General features: G+C 38.0%; 5 protein-coding genes across 5 annotated transcripts; 2 read left to right on the top strand and 3 right to left on the bottom strand.

Moving 5' to 3' along the window:
- Positions 1–924: 924 nt before the first annotated feature.
- Positions 925–1,882, bottom strand: LOC147792788 (polygalacturonase-like). The gene is made up of 3 exons (XM_087123122.1): positions 1,445–1,882; positions 1,001–1,290; positions 925–928 (listed from the first exon to the last, which is right to left on the bottom strand). Exons 1-3 carry the CDS (start codon positions 1,880–1,882, stop codon positions 925–927), a joined length of 732 nt encoding a protein of 243 aa, XP_086979248.1.
- A 10,126-nt stretch (positions 1,883–12,008) lies between these two features.
- On the bottom strand, positions 12,009–13,688 carry LOC111793940 (polygalacturonase-like). Its single transcript, XM_087123487.1, has 4 exons — positions 13,209–13,688; positions 12,765–13,054; positions 12,438–12,666; positions 12,009–12,320 (listed from the first exon to the last, which is right to left on the bottom strand). The coding sequence occupies exons 1-4, from the start codon at positions 13,644–13,646 to the stop codon at positions 12,102–12,104; spliced, it is 1,176 nt and encodes a 391-aa protein (XP_086979613.1). The 5' UTR covers positions 13,647–13,688; the 3' UTR covers positions 12,009–12,101.
- Positions 13,689–15,340: 1,652 nt separating this feature from the next.
- On the top strand, positions 15,341–16,852 carry LOC147792787 (uncharacterized). Its single transcript, XM_087123121.1, has 2 exons — positions 15,341–15,382; positions 16,025–16,852. Exons 1-2 carry the CDS (start codon positions 15,341–15,343, stop codon positions 16,850–16,852), a joined length of 870 nt encoding a protein of 289 aa, XP_086979247.1.
- A 615-nt stretch (positions 16,853–17,467) lies between these two features.
- On the bottom strand, positions 17,468–18,934 carry LOC147792786 (polygalacturonase-like). The gene is made up of 4 exons (XM_087123120.1): positions 18,494–18,934; positions 18,118–18,407; positions 17,796–18,024; positions 17,468–17,686 (listed from the first exon to the last, which is right to left on the bottom strand). Exons 1-4 carry the CDS (start codon positions 18,932–18,934, stop codon positions 17,468–17,470), a joined length of 1,179 nt encoding a protein of 392 aa, XP_086979246.1.
- A 3,300-nt stretch (positions 18,935–22,234) lies between these two features.
- LOC111793945 (polygalacturonase-like) lies at positions 22,235–23,915 on the top strand. The gene is made up of 4 exons (XM_023676030.2): positions 22,235–22,668; positions 22,752–23,041; positions 23,136–23,364; positions 23,604–23,915. The coding sequence occupies exons 1-4, from the start codon at positions 22,270–22,272 to the stop codon at positions 23,823–23,825; spliced, it is 1,140 nt and encodes a 379-aa protein (XP_023531798.2). The 5' UTR covers positions 22,235–22,269; the 3' UTR covers positions 23,826–23,915.
- The last annotated feature ends 1,012 nt before the right edge of the window (positions 23,916–24,927 follow it).

The following is a 24,927-nucleotide window of genomic DNA, read 5'->3' as shown; positions in this document are numbered from 1 at the left end:
CCAAATCTTAACACAAATCATAGTCACCTTCTTCACCCGACCAAATGGGAGATAACAAAGAATGAGGCATGAGAGAGAGTGAGACGTGCCAAATGAGTAAACTCCATGTGCAATAAACAAATAAAGGATAACAAACTTAAACTTCAATAAAAAAAAAAATAATTGATTTATTGTTTTGTTTCACATATACATCCACACATTTACCGTACAAAGAATAGAAATAATGGCTTTCCTTGCTCATAAAACAAATATTTTGTCATGGTAGCCTCCAAACTACATACACACAAGGCCACATGCTAGAGATGCAAATCCATTAAGTTTCATCATATAAGTTTCCCTACAAGCAACTACTCGGTTCAACACTACCGGTAGCTGTTCCTCCTGCATGGCTACACGTCGCTCCAGCTATTTGATCCTTATAAGAAAGTTTTACATCCTCCATTTTTATACCACTACATGGGTTTGTTGGACTGCAATCGAATTTCACTGCAATTTGAGTGGCTGATGTTCCATGAATGTCTTGGTACGTTACATCACTAATTTTGACTCCCGACGCCTGTTTGATGCAAAGGAAAAGAAATTTAAAGAAAGGTCAACAATCTATTCGAGTGAATTTGATTCATAATATGATTAATTAAGTACCATAAAATGAAAGTTCATAGTCATGTAATACCTTGCCGGGACAATCTTTGTGACTTGGGCAATAATTTTGATCAATAACAATTGGATTTTGAACGTTGTCCATAACAATATGTTGGAAGAGAATATTCTTGACAAACCCATTGCTTGGCCTACCCCATGCCTTGATTCTCACCCCATTTTGGGTGCGTGAAAATAAAGCTTTTTTAACAGTCACATTCTGAACTCCTGCTTCTTGTAAGTCCTTTGCAAGACTTCCAATGCTACAAAATCGACCAAACATATTTACCTATAAGTTTTACGTTTTTATTTTTTGCATACAAATTTTGAATATAATAATAATAATAATAATTGAATATACCTTATTCCATGACCAGGCCCACAAACAATATTCTCAATCCACAAGTTGGAGGTCCCAGGACCGATGGATATGCAGTCATCTCCCGTGCCTATCTTGGAGTTGAATATAGTCACATCAGATGATAGTTGTACATGAATACCATCAGTATTGGGACTGTTGCCAGAAGCCAAGACTTTAAGTCCTTTCATTTTGATATTTTGGCAACCATTTACGACAATATGGAACATTTGACTGTTGAGTGATGTTAATGCACTAAGTACTACATTCTTTGAGTTCGAGATTTCAATTGTCTGCATAAATAAAGCATAAGAAGAAAAAAAAAACTTATCTTAAAGGGCATAATTATATGATAGACTCATAAACATGTGATGAATTGAATAAATGAAAGGGCTAATTGTTTATGAAGTGAAGGAGGGAGTGGATTAATGAAGTTAAATTTCATACCGTGGCCCCACTAGGACAAGTCTTGGTCGAGTTCTTGCATGCCCATAACCCACTTCCTTTACCATCAAGAACTCCACCTGAGATAGTTACTCCATCAACTCCTCTAAACAAGATCCAAGCTGCAGAACTGCCAATAACTTTATAGTCTGATGGAGCCACCAAAGTGCCATCAATGCGTATGAAAATTGCATTATTCTTGCACGGCCCATTGAATGTTACACTACGAAGGTAATATCTTCCTGGTGGAACATAAATAGAGGTTGGTCTCATTGAGCCACATGCATTAGCCCATGCAGTTTCAAATGCTTGCGTTGAGTCAGATTTGCCATCGGGCTTGGCTCCTAAACTCACAACATTATTTGAGAAGGCAATGGCAGAGGAGGAATAGAGGAACATAAAAGGAAAGAAAAGAAGAAGAAAGGCTCTAAGAATAGTCATTTTGGGTGTGTGTTTATGAATATGGTTTGGTATTTGGGAGAAAAGAGAAGGAAAATAGAATGAAATGATGGTGTGGAGTGGAGAGGTTAGTGATGGTATTTGTAGAATGATGAAAGAAAAGAGTGAATAAAATATGAAAATAAAGAGATAAGGTATGCCGTCGCTTTGGTTTAGGGGATTTCAAAGGGGTCTGGTTTGATTTATTATGAGGGGAAACATAGCTTGTAGTGTAACCAACATGAAAAGAAGTTGTCAAACAAGGGAATTTTTAAATAATAAGATGAAAGAGAGTATTTGTGTGTATATCCATAATCCAAGTGGCTTAGGGTTTACACAAACAGAGTTGGCCGTGCAGCCACCAAAAACATGACAATGAACAGCCCAAGCTATTCAACCCTAAAGCTACGCTGTTTTCTCCTTCCTTTTTCCTCTTTCGTGCACAAAAAGTATTGTGATACACACAACAATGCATGTACTCGACAGGTTTCCCTCTTTTTACTTTACACCTTCAGCCGCCAAATCTCGTTACATTTCCATGCATTAAGTTTTTGGTTGGAATATCCCTTTAATGTACATGTATGAAGGGGAGAACACGTTTGACGTGCTATAGACAGTTGATAAAAATATTTTTCTAGTAGTGCATGCATGTAAGAACTCAGTTAAGATTAGAGCGCTATAACTTGTGGGTTTACATGTACAATCAGGTTCATACGTTTCAGTAGACCTTGCACTTCAGGATCATGAGCGATCAGAGGTTAGACTTGTGTGCACCTAGGAATTGGTTTAGTCTAAGGAGCTAACCCCTCTTAAAGATCACGTGTTTTAGATTGCTGTCAGTTAGCATTTTTCTGTTAATGTTTTTGAATATGTCTCCCTATAGTTAGAAGTTGAATTAGTTTTGTTTGTTTACCGATTTGTTACTAGATTTTCTTTAGATTCAGAGCAGACTTTTTAAAACTTTCTTTTCCTATTCTCTCTCTCTATATAGATCTTTCTTGCTCTTAATAATATAATCTTTTGATCAACCATTCAATAACTCATTCATTCACTCACAAATTGGTACGAGAGCATTCTTCTTAAGGGATCTGTGAGATCAAAATGGAAGGAGAATCAAATTTTTCAGCTGTTGCACCACTCGTCTTCAATGGAGACAATTATCAAATGTGGGAAGTTCGTATGGAGACTTATCTGGTGGCTTTGGATCTTTGGGAAGCAGTAGAAGAGGATTACGAGGTCCCTCCACTTCCAGCAAATCCTACTATAGCACAAATCAAAGCACAGAAGGAAAAGAAGACAAGAAAATCAAAGGTAAAAGCTTGCCTATTTGCAGCTGTATCTCAAATGATCTCCATGCGAATAATGTCCCTCAAAACAACAAAAGAAATCTAGGATTACCTCAAGGCTTCCAGCAAATCCTACTATAGCACAAATCAAAGCACAGAAGGAAAAGAAGACAAGAAAATCAAAGGTAAAAGCTTGCCTATTTGCAGCTGTATCTCAAATGATCTCCATGCGAATAATGTCCCTCAAAACAACAAAAGAAATCTAGGATTACCTCAAGGTTGAATATGCAGGAGATGAGAGGATTCGTAGAATGAAAGACTTGAATTTGATAAGGGATTTTGAGTTGCAGAAGATGAAGGAGTCTGAGTCGGTGAAAGAGTACTCTGACAGACTTCTCAGCATTGCCAACAAGGTGAGATTGCTTGGTTCTGTGTTAAATGGCTCCAGGATTGTTGAAAAGCTGCTGGTCACTGTTTTAGAGAAGTTTGAAGCCACCATTATTACTCTAGAGAACACCAAAGACCTGTCAGATATTTCTCGTATAAAGCTCTTGAATGTTTTACAAGCACAAGAGCAAAGGAGGTCTATGAGGCAAGAAGGGGTGATTGAAGGTGCCTTACCTGTTAAACATCAAGACAACAACATGTATAAAATAAAGAAAATTTTCAAAAACCAATCGACGAATGGAAATTCATCTGCCAATTATCAGAAGACAAAAGGAGGAGGTTCCAAAAAATCCTACCCACTTTGCTGTCATTCTGAGAAGAAAGATCATCCACCATACAAGTGTTGGAGAAGACCTGACGCGAAATGCTCCAAATGCAATCAACTTGGACATGAAGCTGTGATCTGTAAAGTCAAAGGTTAGGTGAAAGAAGTAGATGCACAAGTAACTGATCAAGAAGAAGAAGATCAATTGTTTGTGGTCACTTGTTTCTCAGGCAAATAATCAAGCGAGCACAAATTGACATATGACAATGAGCTTTTTGAGGAATTAAGAGACACTTAAGTCAAGAGAGAGGATTGGCAATGGTGAACACTTGGAAGTCAAGGGGAAATGCACCGTAGCTATAACAAGCTATGAAGGTACAAAATTTATTCCAGATGTTTTATTTGTACTTAAAATTAATCAAAATCTCATAAGTGTTGGTCAGTTACTTGATAAAGACTATAAAGTGTTGTTTGAGAATAAGCGGTACTTGATCAGATACGCTAGTGGCAAAGACTTGTTCAATGTAGAAATGAAAGGAAAAAGCTTTGCTCTAAATCCGATAGAAAAACAGCAGATAGCCTTTATATCCAGAGCTAGTGCCACTGAGATTTGGCACAAAAGACTTGGTCACTTTCATCATTGAGGTTTGCTTCATGCCTCTTTGTCGTGCTTGTAATTTTTGGAAGCAACATAGGCAACCCTTTCCTAAACAGGCATGGAGAGCCTCGAAAAAGCTGCAACTAGTTCATACTGATCTTTGTGGTCCTCAGCGAACACCATCATTAAATGGTAATCTTATTACATTGTTTTTATTGATGATTTAACAAGAATGTGTTGGATCTTCTTGCTAAAGCAAAAGTCAGAAGTTGCAGGTGTATTTTGAAAATCAAAGCCAGAGTTGAGAATGAAAGTGCATGCTTGATGCAGACTATAAGATCATATAATGGCAAGGAGTACACTTCAGAAACTTTTAACAAGTTTTCTGAAGAGGCTGGAATTGAACATCAATTGACAGCACCATACACTCCTCAACAGAATGGCGTCAGTGAAAGGAGTAACAGATTCATAATGGAGATGACAAGATGCATGCTTCATGAGAAGAATCTTCTAAAACGTTTTTGGGGAGAAGCATTAAACAATGTTGTGTACTTGCAAAATCGAATTTCAACAAAAGTTGTGAAGGACTTGACACCATTTGAAGCTTAGTATGGTTACAAACCTTCTTTAAAGTTTCTTAGAGTATTTGGGTGTCTTTGTTTCACTTACATTTCACAGGTCAAGCGTGATAAGCTTGACAAAAAGGCAGAAGTTGGCATCTTTGTTGTGTATAACACTATATCCAAAGCTTATAGAGGCTTTCAACCACAAACTAGTCATGTTATTGTGAATCGAGATGTTCACTTTGCTTAAAATGAGCAATGGAATTGGGAAGAACTGACGAAGGTGAATCAAATTTCTAATGCACCAAAAAATTTAAACTTTGGTAGCATGTTAGAAGAGTTTGAAGATGAACGATAAGATGCTTTGGTTGATGATGCACTTGTCAGAGGTACAAGGTTGCTGTCTGATATTTATCAAAGGTGTAATGTAGCTATTTGTGACCTTCAGGGTTCCATGATGCAAAAAACAGTCAAAATTGGATGGTTGCAATGCAGGAGGAGCTTTCGATGATCGAGAAAAACAAAACCTGGGAGTTGGTTGATCGACCTCTAAGCAGAAAGATAATTGGAGTAAGATGGGTGTTCAGAACAAAGCTAAATCTTGATGGTTCAGTAAACAAATACAAAGCAAGACTTGTTGTGAGGGGAGATGCGCAAGTTTTTGGAGTTGACTATTTAGAAACATTTGCACCTGTTACCAGGTTCGGTAAGATTATTGCTTGCTCTTATTGCTCAAAAGAGTTGGAAAATGTTCCAGTTAGATGTTAAATCTGCATTCTTAAATGGAGTCTTGCAAGAAGAAATTTTTTTCGAGCAATCTGAAGGTTTTGTGAGTAGAGGCAATGAAGATAAAGTCTACTTGCTGACAAGGGCTCTATACGATCTGAAACAGGCTTCGTGAACATGGTACAGTAAAATTGATGATCATTTTGTTGGTCTTGGCTTTCAGAAAAGTCAATCTGAACTCACACTCTATGTCAAGCATGAAGGTACAAGTACTTTAGTCATTTCTCTTTACGTAGATGACTTATTAATTATAGGAAGCAATCTTGAGCAAATTCACCCGTTCAAACTGGAAATAAAAAAGGTCTTCGAAATGACAGACTTGGTTTGATGTCATATTTCCTTAGCATTGAGATCAAACAAACCCAAGATGAAGTGTTCATTTGTCAAAGAACATATACAAAGGAGATACTTGATGGAAGATTGCAAATCAATGAATACTCCTATAAATAAAAAAGAGAAGCTCGTCAAAGGTGATGGTTCTACCAAAGTTAATGAAGCTGAGTTTTTGAGTTTGGTAGGTTGTTTGATGTACTTAACATCAACCAAACTTGATATCTTAAATGTCGTAAGTATTCTCTCCAGATTCATGCATTGTCCCAATGAGACTCACATGAAAGCTGCAAGAGAGTTATCAGATACATCAAGGGGACTTGAAATTATGGAGTGAAGTTCTTAAAGCACAAGGAAATGAAGCTGATTGGCTTCTCTAATAGTGATGGGGTGGCTAAATCGATGACATGAAGAGTACATCTGGCTATTGTTTTTGTCATGGATCAGGCATGTTCTCTTGGCGCTCAAGAAAGCAAGAAATTGTAGCTCAATCCACTGTTGAGGCAAAATTTATAGCTGTAACAACTGCAGTTAATCAAGCTCTCTGGTTAAGGAAAGTTATCGTTGATCTAAACTTGGAGCAAAACAAAACACTGAGCTACTAGTTGATAACCAAGCTGCTATTGCAATCTCTAATAATCCAATTTTTCATGGAAAAGCTAAGCATTTGAGCATCAAGTTATTCGAGAAGTTCAAAAGAGTAGTGATGTGACTCTTTGTTACTACAAATATGGAGATCAAATTGCAGATGTCCTTACCAAACCTCTGCCCCTTAGCAAGTTTGAAGTTTTCAGGAAAAAGTTTGGAGTTTGCAGCATCTAAACAAGGAGGAGTGTTAAAGATCACGTGTTTTAGATTGTTGTCCGTTGATATTTTTGTGTTAATGTTTTTGAATAAGTCTCCCTGTAGTTAGGAATAGTTAGGAGTTAATTAGTTTTGTTTGTTTACTGTTTTGTTAGCAGATTTTTTTTTTCACATTTCTAGCAGACTTTTTAAAACTTTCCTTTTCTATTCTCCGTATATATACAGAGCTTTCTTGCTCTTAATAATATAATCTTCTGATCAACCATTCAATCACTCATTCCTTCACTAACAACCTCAAACGTCCCAAAATTGAAATATGGAGTTTAAACCGCTTGGGCGCCCCAACGAACCTAGTAGACCTCCATGACATCTAAAGACGATTAAAGTAGCTTACCAGAATTCTCAAACTAGTTGAGTTGCTATTGAGTGTAGATTCAAGCTAGGGCCGACGTCGTGATCCCATTAAACCAATTCTGAAGAAAGACTAGGGACTACATGAGTAGTAAGCTCAAGATAGGGATTCCTATTTTGTGTAGAGACGGGCAAACCCGTAAACCATTCCTAGTTGGACTAGGGACTACACGGGTAGTGTCAGGATGAGAACCCCTATTGAGTGTAGGAATATGTCAAGGCCGACACCGCAACTCCGTAAATCGATCTTGAAAGTGATTTGGGACTACGTGGATAGGTGGTTTAGGACGAACACTTCTATCAAGTGTAGGAACGGGACAAGATCGATGTCGTGGCACCTTAAATCAGACTCAAAGAAGAATTAGAGACTACACAGGTAGATGATTAATGAGGAATTAATTAGAACTTCGAGACCTGCAAAGTAGCTTAGAGTGATGGACGGGGTAAGCCCGAACTTCCTAGAGACGAGAGAAAACCGTGGAAACCTACTAGGAGAAATAAGCAATGAGAATCTACAACTAGGATTATAACCCAACTTAATTATACCCTACTTTTAAAATTATTATGAAAATTAAGAATATTTGATATTTGCTGCCTATTAAAATTAAGGAAATAAGATCTCAACGGACATGTAATACTTGAGTAAAGGAGGGAGTACATGAATAAACATAGACCACACTTGAATGAGAAAGATCATGGGTATAGGATAACTAAGAAAAATTTAAAAAAATTAAAAGTAACTACATATACTAGCTAAATGCATCTTCGTGTGGTGGTTCAATAATAGGAACTTCATAGTTAAGTGTGTTTTATTTAAAGTAATTTTATCTTTGAGTGACCTCTTGTGAATTTTCCTATGATGTATGTGGGCAAAGACAAAACATACCGAAGAATTTGTGTTGGTCTATGTGAATATTTTTCCTGTTAAGCATAGTTGACCGTTACAGGAAGTTAACCATTGACCGTTACAGGAAGTTAACCATCTATTTGCCTTGTATTACGGCTTACATATTTGCCATTTTATTAAAGGAAAATCTATTGTATTAATTTATTATTCTTTTCTTTTATTGTCCTTTGTATGTTATTTATAATTTACCATATCTCTCAATTTTGTAAATGATTATAAATAGAGAACTTTCACCACATGGGGTGGTTTCAGCAAACATTTCCATGGTATCAGAGCCCTTTCGGTTTAACAACACTTATCCTTTCTTCCCTATGGCTTCCGAATCCTCTTATCACCTTCTTCCTTTCAACACTCTAATCCATATGATCACCATTCCCCGAGCAAGCCATTGCTATCGTCGTTGGTCTCTCTACTGCACGTGATGTTTGACTTGCGTTGGAAACTACGTTCAACCATCATTCGAAAGCTTGTGAATTGAGACTCAAGGATGACTTGCAGCTGATGAAACGTGGCACCAAACCTGTTGCTGAGTATGTTCGTGCCTTCAAAACAATTTGTGACCAACTTCATGCCATTGGCAGACCCGTCGAGGACATTGATAAAGTGCACTAGTTCCTTCGTGGACTCGGCACCGATTTTTCAACTTTTTCTAATGCTCAGTTGGCCTCACACCTATCCCCTGTTGTGTAGATTTAGTCTCTAAAGCTGAAAGTTTTGAGTTGTTTCAGCGCCCCCTTGAGTCCACTGACTCCACTCCTACAACATTCAAAGGCACTAATCATGGTCGCACCCATGGAAGCCACCCTACTTCCTCTAGCAACCAGCGAGGTCGATCATATTTCCACAAAAACAACTCTTTCAATCGAGGACGAACCCACTAAAGTCAGGGTCGTCGACCACCTCATTGCCAAATATGCTGCAAAGAGGGCCATTATGCTGACCGCTGCAACCAACAGTATGTTCGAACTGATTCTACTCATGCTCACCTTGCTGGAGCCTTCAACACGTCTTATTCTATTGCTGGACCCAATGCTGTTGATTGGTTTATGGATACGGGGGCTTCGGCCCATATGACCACCGACCCATCTATTTTGGATAAGTTTAAAAATTGCACGGGTAAGGACTTTGTGATCGTAGAAAACGGTGCATCCCTACCCATTACCACACCGGTACTCTTTCTCCTGTTCCAAATATTCATTTATTAGATGTCTCGGTTGTCCCTCATCTCACTCATAATCTTCATTCAATCAGTAAATTAACCTCTGATTTTCCTCTCTCCATTACATTTACTAATAATTTTCTTACTATCCAGAATCGTCAAACAGGAAGGGTGGTGGCAACCGATAAAAGAGATGGAGGGCTATATGTGCTGGAGCGCAGCAACTATGCTTTTATTTCAGTCCTTTGGTTGAGAGAATTAGAGACTACACAGATAGACGATTAATGAGGAATTAATTAGAACTTCGAGACCTACAAAGTAGCTTAGAGTGCTGGAAGGGGTGAGCCCGAACTTCCTAGAGACGAGAGAAAGCCGCGGAAACCTACTAGGAGAAATAAGCAATGAGAGTCTATAACTAGGATTATAACCCAACTCAACCATACCCTACTTTTAAAATTATTATGAAAATTAAGACCGACATGTAATACTTGAGTAAAGGAGAGAGTACATGAATAAACATAGACCACCCATGAATGAGAAAGATCATGAGTATAGGATAACTAAGAAAAATGTAAAAGAACTTAAAGTCGCTAGGTCCTGTTTGGTGGTTCAATAATAGAAACTTCGTAGTTAAGTGTGCTTTATTTAAAGTAATTTTATCTTTTGAGTGACCTCTTGTGAATTTTCCTATGATGTATGTGGGCAAAGACAAAACATACTGAAGAACTTATATTGGTCTATGTGAATATTTTCGTGTTAAGGATAGTTGACCGTTTATTTGCCTTATATTACTGCTTATCATATTTGCCCTCTTATTAAAGGCAAATATATTGTATTCATTTAATATTCTTTCCTTTTATGGTTTTTTCTATATTATTTGTAATTTACCATATTTATCTATTTTGTAAATGATTATAAATAGAGAGGTTTCAGCAAACATTTAGATGGTATCAGAGCCCTTTCGGTTTAACAACCCTAATCCTTTTATCATCTTCTTCCTTTTAGCACTCTAATCCATATGATCACCATCAAACTTTCTTCCTTCAATTATCTTCTTTGGAAAAATATACTTCTCCCTCTCCTTGAGAGTCAAGACATACTAGGCTATGCCTCGCTATGAACCAGAAACTTTCTCAACACTCAATCCTAAATATTTGGCGTGGAGAGCAGCAGATCAACGATTTCTCTGTCTCCAGCTCTCCTCTCTCACCTAGGAAGCCATTGCTGTCGTCGTTGGTCTCTCTACTCCATGTGATGTTTGGCTTGCGTTGGAAACTACGTTCAGCCATCATTCGAAAGCTCGTGAACTAAGACTCAAGGATGACTTGAAGCTGATGAAACGTGGCACCAAACCTATTACTGAGTATGCTCGTACCTTCAAAACAATTTGTGACCAACTTCATGCCATAGGCACCGATTTTTCAGTTTTTTCTATTGCTCAGATGGCTCTCACCCCTATCCCCTGTTTTGTAGATTTAGTCTCTAAAGCTGAAAGTTTTAAGTTGTTTCGGCGCACCCTTGAGTCCACTGACTCCACTCCTACAGCATTCACAACCACTAATCGTGGTCGCACCCATGAAAGCCATCCTGCTTCCTCTAGCAATAAGCGAGGTCGTTCTTATTTTCACAAAAACAACTCTTCCAATCGAGGACGAACCCACTCAAGTCAGGGTCGTCGACCACCTCACTGCCAAATATGCCGCAAAGAGGGCCATTATGATGACTGCTGCAACCAACGGCATGTTCGACCTGATTCTACTCATGCTCACCTTGTTGAAGCCTTCAACACGTCCTGTTCTATTGTTGGACCCGATGCTGCTGATTGGTTTCGGGATACTGGAGCTGCGGCTCATATGACCGCCGACCCATCTATTTTGGATCAGTCTAAAAATTACACGGGTAAGGATTTTTTGATCGTAGGAAACGGTGAATTCCTACCCATTACCCACACCGGTACTCTTTTTCCTGTTTCAAATATTCACTTATTAGATGTCTTGGTTGTCCTTTCTCACTAAAAATCTTCTTTCCATAAGTAAATTAACCTCTGATCTTCCTCTCTCTATTACATTTACTAATAATCTTCTTACTTTCCTGAATCATCAAATAGGAAGTGTGGTGGCAACCGGTAAAAGAGATGGAGAACTATATGTGCTGGAGCGCGGCAACTCTGATTTTATTTCAATCCTTAAAAACAAATCTTTACGTACTTCATATGATTTATGACATACTCGCCTAAATCATGTGAATCATGTCGTTGAGTAGTGAACCTAATCATGTTGTTGAGAACGACGGGATGATCAAGTGTAAAATCTGGATTCAGAATTTTGATCCAAATCTTAACACAAATCATAGTCACCTTCTTCACCCGACCAAATGGGAGATAACAAAGAATGAGGCATGAGAGAGAGTGAGACGTGCCAAATGAGTAAACTCCATGTGCAATAAACAAATAAAGGATAACAAACTTAAACTTCAATAAAAAAAAAAATAATTGATTTATTGTTTTGTTTCACATATACATCCACACATTTACCGTACAAAGAATAGAAATAATGGCTTTCCTTGCTCATAAAACAAATATTTTGTCATGGTAGCCTCCAAACTACATACACACAAGGCCACATGCTAGAGATGCAAATCCATTAAGTTTCATCATATAAGTTTCCCTACAAGCAACTACTCGGTTCAACACTACCGGTAGCTGTTCCTCCTGCATGGCTACACGTCGCTCCAGCTATTTGATCCTTATAAGAAAGTTTTACATCCTCCATTTTTATACCACTACATGGGTTTGTTGGACTGCAATCGAATTTCACTGCAATTTGAGTGGCTGATGTTCCATGAATGTCTTGGTACGTTACATCACTAATTTTGACTCCCGACGCCTGTTTGATGCAAAGGAAAAGAAATTTAAAGAAAGGTCAACAATCTATTCGAGTGAATTTGATTCATAATATGATTAATTAAGTACCATAAAATGAAAGTTCATAGTCATGTAATACCTTGCCGGGACAATCTTTGTGACTTGGGCAATAATTTTGATCAATAACAATTGGATTTTGAACGTTGTCCATAACAATATGTTGGAAGAGAATATTCTTGACAAACCCATTGCTTGGCCTACCCCATGCCTTGATTCTCACCCCATTTTGGGTGCGTGAAAATAAAGCTTTTTTAACAGTCACATTCTGAACTCCTGCTTCTTGTAAGTCCTTTGCAAGACTTCCAATGCTACAAAATCGACCAAACATATTTACCTATAAGTTTTACGTTTTTATTTTTTGCATACAAATTTTGAATATAATAATAATAATAATAATTGAATATACCTTATTCCATGACCAGGCCCACAAACAATATTCTCAATCCACAAGTTGGAGGTCCCAGGACCGATGGATATGCAGTCATCTCCCGTGCCTATCTTGGAGTTGAATATAGTCACATCAGATGATAGTTGTACATGAATACCATCAGTATTGGGACTGTTGCCAGAAGCCAAGACTTTAAGTCCTTTCATTTTGATATTTTGGCAACCATTTACGACAATATGGAACATTTGACTGTTGAGTGATGTTAATGCACTAAGTACTACATTCTTTGAGTTCGAGATTTCAATTGTCTGCATAAATAAAGCATAAGAAGAAAAAAAAAACTTATCTTAAAGGGCATAATTATATGATAGACTCATAAACATGTGATGAATTGAATAAATGAAAGGGCTAATTGTTTATGAAGTGAAGGAGGGAGTGGATTAATGAAGTTAAATTTCATACCGTGGCCCCACTAGGACAAGTCTTGGTCGAGTTCTTGCATGCCCATAACCCACTTCCTTTACCATCAAGAACTCCACCTGAGATAGTTACTCCATCAACTCCTCTAAACAAGATCCAAGCTGCAGAACTGCCAATAACTTTATAGTCTGATGGAGCCACCAAAGTGCCATCAATGCGTATGAAAATTGCATTATTCTTGCACGGCCCATTGAATGTTACACTACGAAGGTAATATCTTCCTGGTGGAACATAAATAGAGGTTGGTCTCATTGAGCCACATGCATTAGCCCATGCAGTTTCAAATGCTTGCGTTGAGTCAGATTTGCCATCGGGCTTGGCTCCTAAACTCACAACATTATTTGAGAAGGCAATGGCAGAGGAGGAATAGAGGAACATAAAAGGAAAGAAAAGAAGAAGAAAGGCTCTAAGAATAGTCATTTTGGGTGTGTGTTTATGAATATGGTTTGGTATTTGGGAGAAAAGAGAAGGAAAATAGAATGAAATGATGGTGTGGAGTGGAGAGGTTAGTGATGGTATTTGTAGAATGATGAAAGAAAAGAGTGAATAAAATATGAAAATAAAGAGATAAGGTATGCCGTCGCTTTGGTTGAGAGGATTTGAAAGGGGTCTGCTTTGATTTATTATGAGGTAAACATAGTTTGTAGCGTAAACAACATGAAAAGAAGTTGTCAAACAAGGGAATTATTAAATAATAAGATGAAAGAGAGTATTTGTGTGTATATCCATAATCCAAGTGGCTTAGGGTTTACACAAACAGAGTTGGCCGTGCAGCCACCAAAAACATGACAATGAACAGCCCAAGCTATTCAACCCTAAAGCTACGCTGTTTTCTCCTTCCTTTTTCCTCTTTCGTCTACAAAAAGTATTGTGATACACACAACAATGCATGTACTCGACAGGTTTCCCTCTTTTTACTTTACACCCTCAGCCGCCAAATCTCGTTGCATTTCCATGCATCAAGCTGTTGGTAGGAATATCCCTTTCATATACATGTATGAACGGGCAGAACACGTTTGACGTCCTGTAGACAGTTGATAGAAATATTTGTCTAGTAGTGCATGCATGTAAGAACTCATTTAAGATTAGGGTGCTATAGCTAGTGGGTTTACATGTAGAATCAGGTCCATACGTTTCAGTAGACCTCGCACTCCAGGATCATGAGCGATCAGAGGTTAGACCTTTATACACTCAGGGATTGGTTTAGTATAAGGAGCTAACCCCTCTTAAAGATCACGTGCTTTTATTATTTTAGTTTTAGAAGAGCATGAGAATGCTCATACGTTTCAATAGACCTCACACTCCAGGATCATGAGCGATCAGAGGTTAGACCTTTGTACACTCAGGGATTGTTTTAGTCTAAGGAGCTAACCCCTGTTAAAGATCACGTGCTTCTATTATTTGAGTTTTAGAAGAGCATGAGAATGCTTAAATATGTTGTTTTTTCTGATGTTTAAAAGAAGAGAAAAAAAGGCATAAGACAGAGAAATAATAGAAGAGTGTCCTGTCTCTCCACTCACCAAAGGAAAATAGTTTGACTGAGATCTTTTTTTTGCCTTTTACATAAAGTAGCTTACTAGAATTTCGAAGTTGTTGCTATCAAGTGTAGATTCAGGTTAGGGTCGACGTGTGATCCCATTAAACCAGTTCTGAAGAAGGACTAGGGACTACATGAGTAGGTATTAGGATGAGAACCCCTATTGAGTGTAGGAATATGTCAAGGTCGACACCGCAACTTCGTAAATTGATCTTGAAAGAGATCTGGGACTACGTGGATAGGTGGTTTAGGACGAACACTTCTATTGAGTGTGTCCTGGCGCCTTAAATTAGTCTCAAAGAAGAATTAGAGACTACACAGGTAGACGATTAATGAGGAATTAATTAGAACTTCGAGACCTACAAAGTAGCTTAGAGTGCTGGAAGGGGTGAGCCCGAACTTCCTAGAGACGAGAGAAAGCCGTGGAAACCTACTAGGAGAAATAAGCAATGAGAGTCTATAACTAGGATTATAACCCAACTCAACCATACCCTACTTTTAAAATTATTATGAAAATTAAGACCGACATGTAATACTTGAGTAAAGGAGGGAGTACATGAATAAACATAGACCACCCATGAATGAGAAAGATCATGAGTATAGGATAACTAAGAAAAATGTAAAAGAACTTAAAGTCGCTAGGTCCTGTTTGGTGGTTCAATAATAGAAACTTCATAGTTAAGTGTGCTTTATTTAAAGTAATTTTATCTTTGAGTGACCTCTTGTGAATTTTCCTATGATGTATGTGGACAAAGACAAAACATACGGAAGAACTTGTATTGGTCTATGTGAATATTTTCGTGTTAAGGATAGTTGACCGTTTATTAGCCTTATATTACTGCTTATCATATTTGCCATCTTATTAAAGGCAAATATATTGTATTCATTTAATATTCTTTCCTTCTATTGTTCTTTCTATATTATTTGTAATTTACCATATTTCTCTCTTTTGTAAATGATTATAAATAGAGATGTTTCAGCAAACATTTAGATGGTATCAGAGCCCTTTCAGTTTAACAACCCTAATCCTTTTATCATCTTCTTCCTTTCAGCACTCTAATCCATATGATCACCATCAAACTTTCTTCCTTCAATTATCTTCTTTGGAAAAATATACTTCTCCCTCTCCTTGAGAGTCAAGACATACTAGGCTATGCCTCGCTATGAACCAGAAACTTTCTCAACACTCAACCCTAAATATTTGGCGTGGAGAGCAGCCGATCAACGATTTCTCTGTCTCCAGCTCTCCTCTCTCACCTAGGAAGCCATTGCTGTCGTCGTTGGTCTCTCTAGTACACGTGATGTTTGGCTTCCGTTGGAAACTACGTTCAGCCATCATTCGAAAGCTCGTGAACTAAGACTCAAGGATGACTTGCAGCTGATAAAACGTGGCACCAAACCTATTACTGAGTATGCTTGTACCTTCAAAACAATTTGTGACCAACTTCATGCCATTGACAGACCCGTCGAGGACATTGATAAAGTGCACTGGTTTGGACTCGGCACCGATTTTTTAGCTTTTTCTATTGGTCAGATGGCTCTCACCCCTATCCCCTGTTTTGTAGATTTAGTCTCTAAAGCTGAAAGTTTTAAGTTGTTTCAGCGCTCCCTTGAGTCCACTGACTCCACTCCTACAGCATTCACAGCCACTAATCGTGGTCGCACACATGAAAGCCACCCTGCTTCCTCTAGCAATCAGCGAGGTCGTTCTTATTTCCACAAAAACAACTCTTCCAATCGAGGACGAACCCACTCAAGTCAGGGTCGTCGACCACCTCACTGCCAAATATTCCGCAAAGAGGGCCATTATGATGACCGCTGCAACCAACGACATGTTCGACCTGATTCTACTCATGCTCATCTTGCTGAAGCCTTCAACACGTCTTGTTCTATTGCTGAATCCGATGCTGCTGATTGGTTTCTGGATACTAGGGCTGCGGCCCATAACACGACTGACCCATCTATTTTGGATCAGTCTAAAAATTACACGGGTAAAGATTTTCTTATCGTAGGAAACGGTGAATCTCTACCCATTACCCACGCCGGTACTCTTTCTCCTATTCCAAATATTCACTTATTAGATGTCTAGGTTGTCCCTCATCTCACTAAAAATCTTCTTTCCATTAGTAAATTAACCTCTGATCTTCCTCTCTCTGTTACATTTATTAATAATCTTCTTACTATCTAGAATCATCAAATAAGAAGTATCGTGGCAACCGGTAAAAGAGATGGAGAACTATATGTGCTGGAGCGTGGCAACTCTGATTTTATTTCAGTCCTGATCATGTGAATCATGTCGTTGAGTAAAGAATCCAACCATGTTGTTGGTAACGACGGGATGATCAAGTGTAAAATCTGGATTCAGAATTTTGATCCAAATCTTAACCCAAATCATAGTCACCTTCTTCACCCGACCAAATGGGAGAAAACAAAGAATGAGGCATGAGAGAGAGTGAGACGTGCCTAATGAGTAAACTCCATGTGCAATAAACAAAGAGATAACAAACTTAGACTAAACTTGAACAAAAAAAAAAAAAAAAAAAAAAAAATTGATTTATTGTTTTCTTTTACATATACATCCACAAACTTACCATACAAAGAATAGAAATAATGGCTTCTCTCGCTCATAAAACAAATATTTTGTGGTAGCCGAACTACATACACACAAGGCCACATGCTAGAGATGCAAATACATTAAGTTTCCCTACAAGCAACTACTCGGTTCAACATGACCGGTAGTTGTTCCTCCTGCATGGCTACACGTCGCTCCAGCTATTTGATCCTTATAAGAAAGTTTTACGTCCTCCATTTTTATTCCACTGCATGGATTTGTTGGACTACAATCAAATTTCACTGCAATTTGAGTGGCTGATGTTCCATGAATGTCTTGGTATGTCACGTCACTAATTTTGACTCCCGAAGCCTATTTGATGCAAAAAAGAGGAAATTTAAAGAAGGGTTAACAATCGAAATATGATCAAGAGCCGTAAATTGAAAGTCCATTTGAATTGCTTACAAATTATGTATATTACCTGACCCGGACAACCTTTGTGACTTGGACAATAATTTTGGTCAATAACAATTGGATTTTGAACATTGTCCATAACAATATGTTGGAAGAGAATATTCTTAACAAACCCATTGCTTGGCCTACCCCATGCCTTGATTCTCACCCCGTTTTGGGTGCGTGAAAATAAAGCTTTTTTAACGGTCACATTCTGCACTCCAGCCTCTTCTAAGTCCTTTGCTAGACTTCCAATGCTACAAAACCGACCAAACATATTTACCTATAAGTTTTAGGTTTTTATTTTTTCACATACAAATTTTGAATATAATAATAATAATTGAACATACCTTATTCCATGACCTGGCCCACAAACAATATTCTCAATCCACAAGTTAGAGGTCCCAGGACCGATGGATATGCAGTCATCTCCCGTGCCTATCTTGGAGTTGAGTATAGTTACATCAGATGATAGTTGTACGTGAATACCATCAGTATTGGGACTATTGCCAGAAGCCAAGACCTTAAGTCCTTTCATTTTGATATTTTGACAACCATTTACGACTATATGGAACATTTGACTATTGAGTGATGTTAATGCACTAAGCACTACATTCTTCGAGTTGGAGATTTCAATTGTCTGCATGATGTAATGAACTAAATAAATGAAAGTGCTAATTATTTATCGTAGAGAGAGTAGATTAATAATGAGGTTAAATTTCATACCGTGGCCCCACTAGGACAAGTCTTGGTCGAGTTCTTGCATGCCCATAACCCACTTCCTTTACCATCAAAAATGCCACCTGAGATAGTTACTCCATCAACTCGTCTGAACAAGATCCAAGCTGCAGAATTGCCCATAACCCTATAGTCTGATGGAGCCACCAAAGTGCCATCAATGCGTATGAAAATTGCATTATTCTTGCACGGCCCATTGAACGTTATACTACGAAGGTAATATCTTCCCGGTGGAACATATATAGAGGTTGGTCTCATTGAGCCACATGCATTAGCCCATGCGGTTTCAAATGCTTTCGTTGAGTCAGATTTGCCATCGGGTTTGGCTCCTAAACTCACAACATTATTTGAGAAGACAACAATTGCACTCGAAAAATTAAGGAACATAAAAGGAAAGAAAAGAAGAAGAAAGGCTCTAAGAATCGACATTTTGGGTGTGTGTTTATGAATATGGTTTGGTATTTGTGGAGTGGAGAGGTTAGTGATGGTATTTATAGGATGATGGAAGAAAAGAGTGAATGAAGTATGAAAATAAAGAGATAAGGTATGCCGTCGCTTTGGTTTAGGGGATTTATTATGAGTGCAAACATAGGGAGTAGCGTAAACAATATGAAATAATGGGATGAAAGAGAGTATTTGTGTATATCCATAATATAAGTGGCTTAGGGCTTACACAAACAGAGTTGGGTATGCAGCCACCAAAAACACGACAATGAAGAGCTCAAGGCATTCATTCAACCCTAAAGCTACGCTGTTTTCTCCTTCCCTTTTCCTGTTTCGTGTACACAAAGTTATGTGATACATACAACCATGCATGAACTCTCTAGAGGTTTCATTCTTTGTTTTTTAAACCTTCAGCCGCCAAATCTCTTTACATTTAAATGGACGAAATTTTTAGATGTATAAAATTAAGGATATCTACTAAAATATTTAGATAAACATGTTTGGTTTTGCAAGATTTGTATACGGACGTATATTTCGGGTCGGTAAGAAAGTTGTGATAACAATTTGAGATAGTGTAACTGTTAGAAACTACGACCTTACTCGATGGTATCATATTTATCCACTTTGAGTATGAGATCTTATGGCTTTACTTTTGTTTTTTCCAAAAGGGTTCATACTAATGGAGATCTTTACTTATAAACTCATGATCAACCTCTTGATTCCCGTGAAGCAATTTTTAGAAGGGTATGGAAACTTCTCTCTAACAGACGTGTTTTACAAATCATGAGACTGATGACGATACGTAATGGGACAAACAAGTTAGCCAAACCAACTTCAGACTTTTAACGCATATCATTGTCTCTGAAAACTTTGTTTGATTTGTTCGAACCTAAATGTATATGGAATTCCAATCATTAAGAACTAATTTTGGAATATCTAAACCCTAAACTCGAATGGATTAAGAACGAGTGTTACCCAATAAATCTTATCAACAGACACTCGGGTTCTTGTTGGTTAGTGTTCAAAAAGGTTTAGGTCAAGGATGCTTAAATATGAAGTCGAAACAAAGTGAGTAATATACTAAAAAAGATTTAAAAATTAATATCGATACCAATATTGTGCACCTTCATTTTCGGTAGCTCAATCATAAAAGTTTCATAATTAAACATATTTTACTATGAGCAGTTCTATGTTGGGTGTCATCTTGAAAATTTTCTTAGGATACATGTTAGTGAAGACAAAGCATGCTGGAAAACTTAGACTATGTTTTGAGGCTATATAAAACAAAACATATTATGTTTGTAAAGTAGATTTGAAAAGGTAGTAAAAATAGCATTTGTGTTTTCTTTTAGTCAAAGACTATGTTTCTTTCAATTCTATGTAGTTTAGATTGCATGTTTAGAATCATTCAAGCTTGACGTGATCAATCTTTCTTATGGAGTAATTCGAAATAGTGTTTTTGGCTTGAGATATTTGATCAACAAAATAATTCGAATCTTATTTTTTCGAATGAGTTTGGATGCATAATACCCCTCTACCTATGACTATAGACAAGATTTTAAGTTTCATAGGATCACTAATCAAATATTTTTAAGTACTCATCCTATTATTATAAACCATTTCCTCGTTCGCATGTAGGCAGCGCTGTCTGTCGTACCCTTGACTCAAGATTTAGACTAAATCGACTTTCCAAGAATTGATGCACTTCCCTTTGCTTCATATCTCCTTTGATAATAGGGGAGAATTTTTCTATTTCCGTCCAATAACCCGACCTCCCCCAGATCTTCCACTATTTGGGCTACTTTTCCCGTCTATGTTATGCTCCTCGGCACAAGCCCACCACGCTTTGTTCTTGTGGCGTTCTTGCCCGATAGTCTTGGCCTCTAATTCAATCCTTTTTTATTACAATCCTACAAAGAATCAACAATAAAAAGAGGTAAGTGTAACAGCCTAGGCCCACCGCTAGTAGATATTGTCCTCTTTGGGCTTTCCCTTTCGGGTTTCCCTTACTTGATATCTCCTTTGAGGATAGGGAAAAAATTTCTATTTCCGTCAAATGATCCGGCTCTTCCACTGTTTGGACTACCTTTCCCATCTATGCTATGCTCCCCGACGCAAGCCTACCGCGCTTCGTGTCTGTGGTATAATCCTACAAAGAATCAATGACAAAAAGAGGTAAGTGTAACTGTCCAAACCCTCTGCTAGTAGATATTGTCCTCTTTGGGTTTTCTCTTTCGAGTTTTCCCTCAAGACTTTAAAACACATATGCTAGGGAAATGTTTCCACACTCTTATAAAAAGGTATTTCATTCTCCTCTCCAACCAATGTGGGACATCACAGTAAGTCTCGTTCAATTCATCCAAATTCTAAAGCTTTTATGGAGACTTTTGCTAATTTAAACATTTACGTGTGCCAAAAGACCGATGGTGCAAGTTTTTCTTATTTTACGCATCGTTTTCCGATAAATTATTATCATTTTTATCATCGTTGTCACATAAATGTCACGTACGTTCTCTTGTAAGCATGATATCTTATCATGTACTAATTAATATTATTTGTAATGTGACACCAATTACACCTTGGCTTTACGGCTAGTTTGAATTTAAAGCTAAAACAGTTGTTTACGTCTATATTAATTTACTTAATTATGTCCTATATGAGATTTTATACAAATTTATATCCATAATAATAATATTCTACAAAAATTGCATATACGGTATCCTCATAATCAACAAAAGGATAATTTCCAATAATCTTTAAATTAAAGTTCGATTTTTATTTAAATATACACACATATATAGAAAAGTGGCTCGAGACCGTTCAGTAAGTCACGCCCTCTTGTTGGTATGAAAGACGTTTGGAGGTGAACTCGACCTTTGATTGAATCTATTACCGATAATAGCAACAATGAAGCAAGGTTAAACCGGGGACAAGGATGGAGAATGTTTATGTAGAGAAGTGGGGTGCAACGGGAATTGAGCTGGAGATGGAAAATGTAATTTATGTCTTCGATTTCGATACCGTTTAGCTAGCGGAGAGAAATTGTTTTGTTAAAACAAAGATTCTCTATTTCATTCAGAGCGGATTTCAAACCCATATTAAATAGTTTAAATCAACATTGAGTTGTATTAATTGTTATTATTTGTTTAGAAGTAATTGTAAAGGCAAAATATATAAATTTTTATGTTATTAATATTGCTTGTTGTTTACGCTATTTGTTGGTCGTGTCCATATTTTAAGTCCCAACAATTTCTTCATTGAACACAAACATTACAACAATGACCATTCCAAGAACCTCTCTTGTTCTTTTCCTTGTGTCTATGTTTCTCGACTCAACGTTCGCTGCTTCATCCTCATCGTACAACGTTGTTAGTTTTGGAGCCAAACCCGACAATCAATCCGACTCAACGCAAGCATTTCAAGCTGCATGGGCTAAAGCATGTGCCTCCACGAAATCAGCTTCAATTTATGTCCCGCGAGGAAGATATTACCTTCGTAGCGTATCATTTAATGGACCTTGCAAGAATAATGCTATCAAGATGCATATTGATGGCAGCTTGGTAGCTCCGTCGGACTTTCGAGTTATTGGTAACTTAGTAGCTTGGATTATGTTTAGACATGTCGACGGAGTTACTATCTCGGGTGGGATTCTTGATGGTCAAGGAACTGGCTTATGGGCTTGTAAGAACTCGACAAAAGCTTGTCCAAATGGAGCCACGGTACGTGCAAATTTATATGAATTCTCTCGTCATAATGTATTGGTAATTGCTTCTTTTTAGTATTTGCTCGATTATTTGTGCAGACGCTTGAATTCTCGAACGCAAAAAATATAGCGATTACTGGATTAACATCGCTCAATAGCCAAATGTTCCACGTAGTCGTTAATGATTGTCAAAATTTCAAAATCAAGGGACTTAAAATCATAGCTTCTGGCGATAGTCCCAACACTGATGGGATTCATGTAGAACAATCCTCTAATGTGACGATACTAAACTCTCACGTAGGCACTGGGGATGATTGTATATCCATCGGTCCGGGAACTTCTGATATGTGGATTGAGAATATTGTTTGTAAGCCAGGTCATGGAATAAGGTACGTGTGATTATTGTACTATATAAATCACGTGAATATGAACCAGAGAAATGAAATTTTTTATACGTTTTCATTCGTTTGAATGGTTTTGAAGTATTGGAAGTCTTGGAAAGAACCTTGAAGAGGCTGGGGTGCGAAACATAACCGTGAAAAAAGCTTTATTTTCACACACTCAAAACGGGGTGAGAATCAAGACATGGGGCAAACGGAGCAATGGACTTGCTACTAACATTCTCTTCCAAAAGATTATAATGGACAATGTCAAGAATCCAATCATTATTGATCAAAATTATTGTCCAAACCACAAAGATTGCTCGACCCAGGTATGGACTTTTTATTAATTATCGTGCACGTTCTCATTTTATTACTTTACACGAGGAAAATAGCTAGAGATGTTCGTACGTTGGGTTGGGTTAAGTCGGGTCGGGTCAAGTTCATATATTTTTTTAGATTTATAAGTATTTGAACCCACCAAATAAGTGCATAATGCAACTCAAACCGTACGAATTGAACTGGGTTGATCGAGTTTTTTAACCGGCTTCTCATTCTTCATTTGAAACAGACTTCCGGGGTTAAAATCAGCAACGTGACGTACCAAGACATTCATGGAACATCGGCCACTCAAATTGCAGTCAAGTTCGATTGCAGTCCAACGAACCCATGTGTTCAAATAAGGTTGGAAGACATAAACCTTACTTCTAGGAAGAACCAAACAGCCCAAGCTGTATGTAGCCACGTAGAAGGGATTGCCACAGGTCTTGTCGAGCCCACTAGTTGCTTCTAAGGAAAGCATATGGAACAACGTGATGGATTTGTATTCATAGCCTTTGTCTATGACAAATATTTATGTAATATTAAGATAATTTAACACTAAATAGGCATGGTAAATAGTTAATAATTGTTGTAAAAATGTTTTATTTTATGTCTTTTATTTATAAAATTCTTTTTTTTATTGAATAGTTTAAATTCTCGAGATAAATAAAATATTAAAGTTACCGACAGTGCATATTGTCCTCTTTGGGCTTTCCCTTACGAGCTTCCCCTCAAGGCTTTAAAACGCGTCTTCTCCTCAACCAATGTGGGACATCACAATCTACCCCCTTCGGAGTCCAGCGTCCTCGCTGGCACTCGTTCCTTTTTCCAATCGATGTGGGATCCCCCCAAATCCACCTCCCTTTGGGGCCAGTGTCCTTACTGGCACACCGGCTCGTGTCTACCCCCCTTCGAAGAACAGCGAGAAGGCTGGTACATCGTCCGGTGTCTGGCTCTGATACCATTTGTAACGACTCAGACCCACCGCTAGCAGATATTGTCCTCTTTGGGCTTTCCCTTTCGAGCTTCCCCTCAAGGCTTTAAAACGCGTCTCCTCCTCAACCAATGTGGGACATCACAATCTACCCCCTTCGGAGTCCAGCGTCCTCGCTGGCACTCGTTCCTTTTTCCAATCGATGTGGGATCCCCCCAAATCCACCTCCCTTTGGGGCCAGTGTCCTTACTGGCACACCGCCTCGTGTCTACCCCCCTTCGAAGAACAGCGAGAAGGCTGGTACATCGTCCGGTGTCTGGCTCTGATACCATTTGTAACGACTCAGACCCACCGCTAGCAGATATTGTCCTCTTTGGGCTTTCCCTTTCGAGCTTCCCCTCAAGGCTTTAAAACGAAGGTTTCCACACTCTTATAAATGGTATTTTGTTCTCCTCCCCCAACCAATGTGGGACATCACACCTGAGAAGTCCTACACACATGCACGATCTAGTGTTTGACTTAGACGCTTTGTCTATCCCTTTGTTTGTGGGTAAAACCCAGTTCTAAAATCTAACCAAGTACTCAACTGAACCTTTCTGTTTTGACTCAACTATAAAAAAAAAAAACGAAATGACATGTT

This window comes from Cucurbita pepo, chromosome 4 (genome assembly GCF_057944985.1).
Source record: "Cucurbita pepo subsp. pepo isolate OVF chromosome 4, ASM5794498v1, whole genome shotgun sequence".
Taxonomy (NCBI): Eukaryota; Viridiplantae; Streptophyta; class Magnoliopsida; order Cucurbitales; family Cucurbitaceae; genus Cucurbita; species Cucurbita pepo.
The sequence above is the reverse complement of the archived record's forward strand: the minus strand, read 5'-3'. Positions and strand labels throughout refer to the sequence as shown.

Excerpts from the sequence above, each read along its gene's own strand:
- LOC147792788 (XM_087123122.1), bottom strand. The coding sequence starts at position 1,882 with ATGACTATTCTTAGAGCCTTTCTTCTTCTTTTCTTTCCTTTTATGTTC. Across the intron at positions 1,291-1,444 it reads CTTGTCCTAGTGGGGCCACG|ACAATTGAAATCTCGAACTC; the intron begins GTATGAAATTTA and ends TTATTTATGCAG.
- LOC147792786 (XM_087123120.1), bottom strand. The coding sequence starts at position 18,934 with ATGTCGATTCTTAGAGCCTTTCTTCTTCTTTTCTTTCCTTTTATGTTC. Across the intron at positions 18,408-18,493 it reads CTTGTCCTAGTGGGGCCACG|ACAATTGAAATCTCCAACTC; the intron begins GTATGAAATTTA and ends TACATCATGCAG. Across the intron at positions 17,687-17,795 it reads ACAAAGGTTGTCCGGGTCAG|GCTTCGGGAGTCAAAATTAG; the intron begins GTAATATACATA and ends TGCATCAAATAG.
- LOC111793945 (XM_023676030.2), top strand. The coding sequence starts at position 22,270 with ATGTTTCTCGACTCAACGTTCGCTGCTTCATCCTCATCGTACAACGTT. Across the intron at positions 23,042-23,135 it reads AAGCCAGGTCATGGAATAAG|TATTGGAAGTCTTGGAAAGA; the intron begins GTACGTGTGATT and ends ATGGTTTTGAAG. Across the intron at positions 23,365-23,603 it reads ACAAAGATTGCTCGACCCAG|ACTTCCGGGGTTAAAATCAG; the intron begins GTATGGACTTTT and ends CATTTGAAACAG.
- LOC147792787 (XM_087123121.1), top strand. The coding sequence starts at position 15,341 with ATGAATGAGAAAGATCATGAGTATAGGATAACTAAGAAAAAT. Across the intron at positions 15,383-16,024 it reads ATAGGATAACTAAGAAAAAT|GAAGCCATTGCTGTCGTCGT; the intron begins GTAAAAGAACTT and ends TCTCTCACCTAG.
- LOC111793940 (XM_087123487.1), bottom strand. The coding sequence starts at position 13,646 with ATGACTATTCTTAGAGCCTTTCTTCTTCTTTTCTTTCCTTTTATGTTC. Across the intron at positions 12,667-12,764 it reads GGGCCTGGTCATGGAATAAG|CATTGGAAGTCTTGCAAAGG; the intron begins GTATATTCAATT and ends TCGATTTTGTAG. Across the intron at positions 12,321-12,437 it reads ACAAAGATTGTCCCGGCAAG|GCGTCGGGAGTCAAAATTAG; the intron begins GTATTACATGAC and ends TGCATCAAACAG.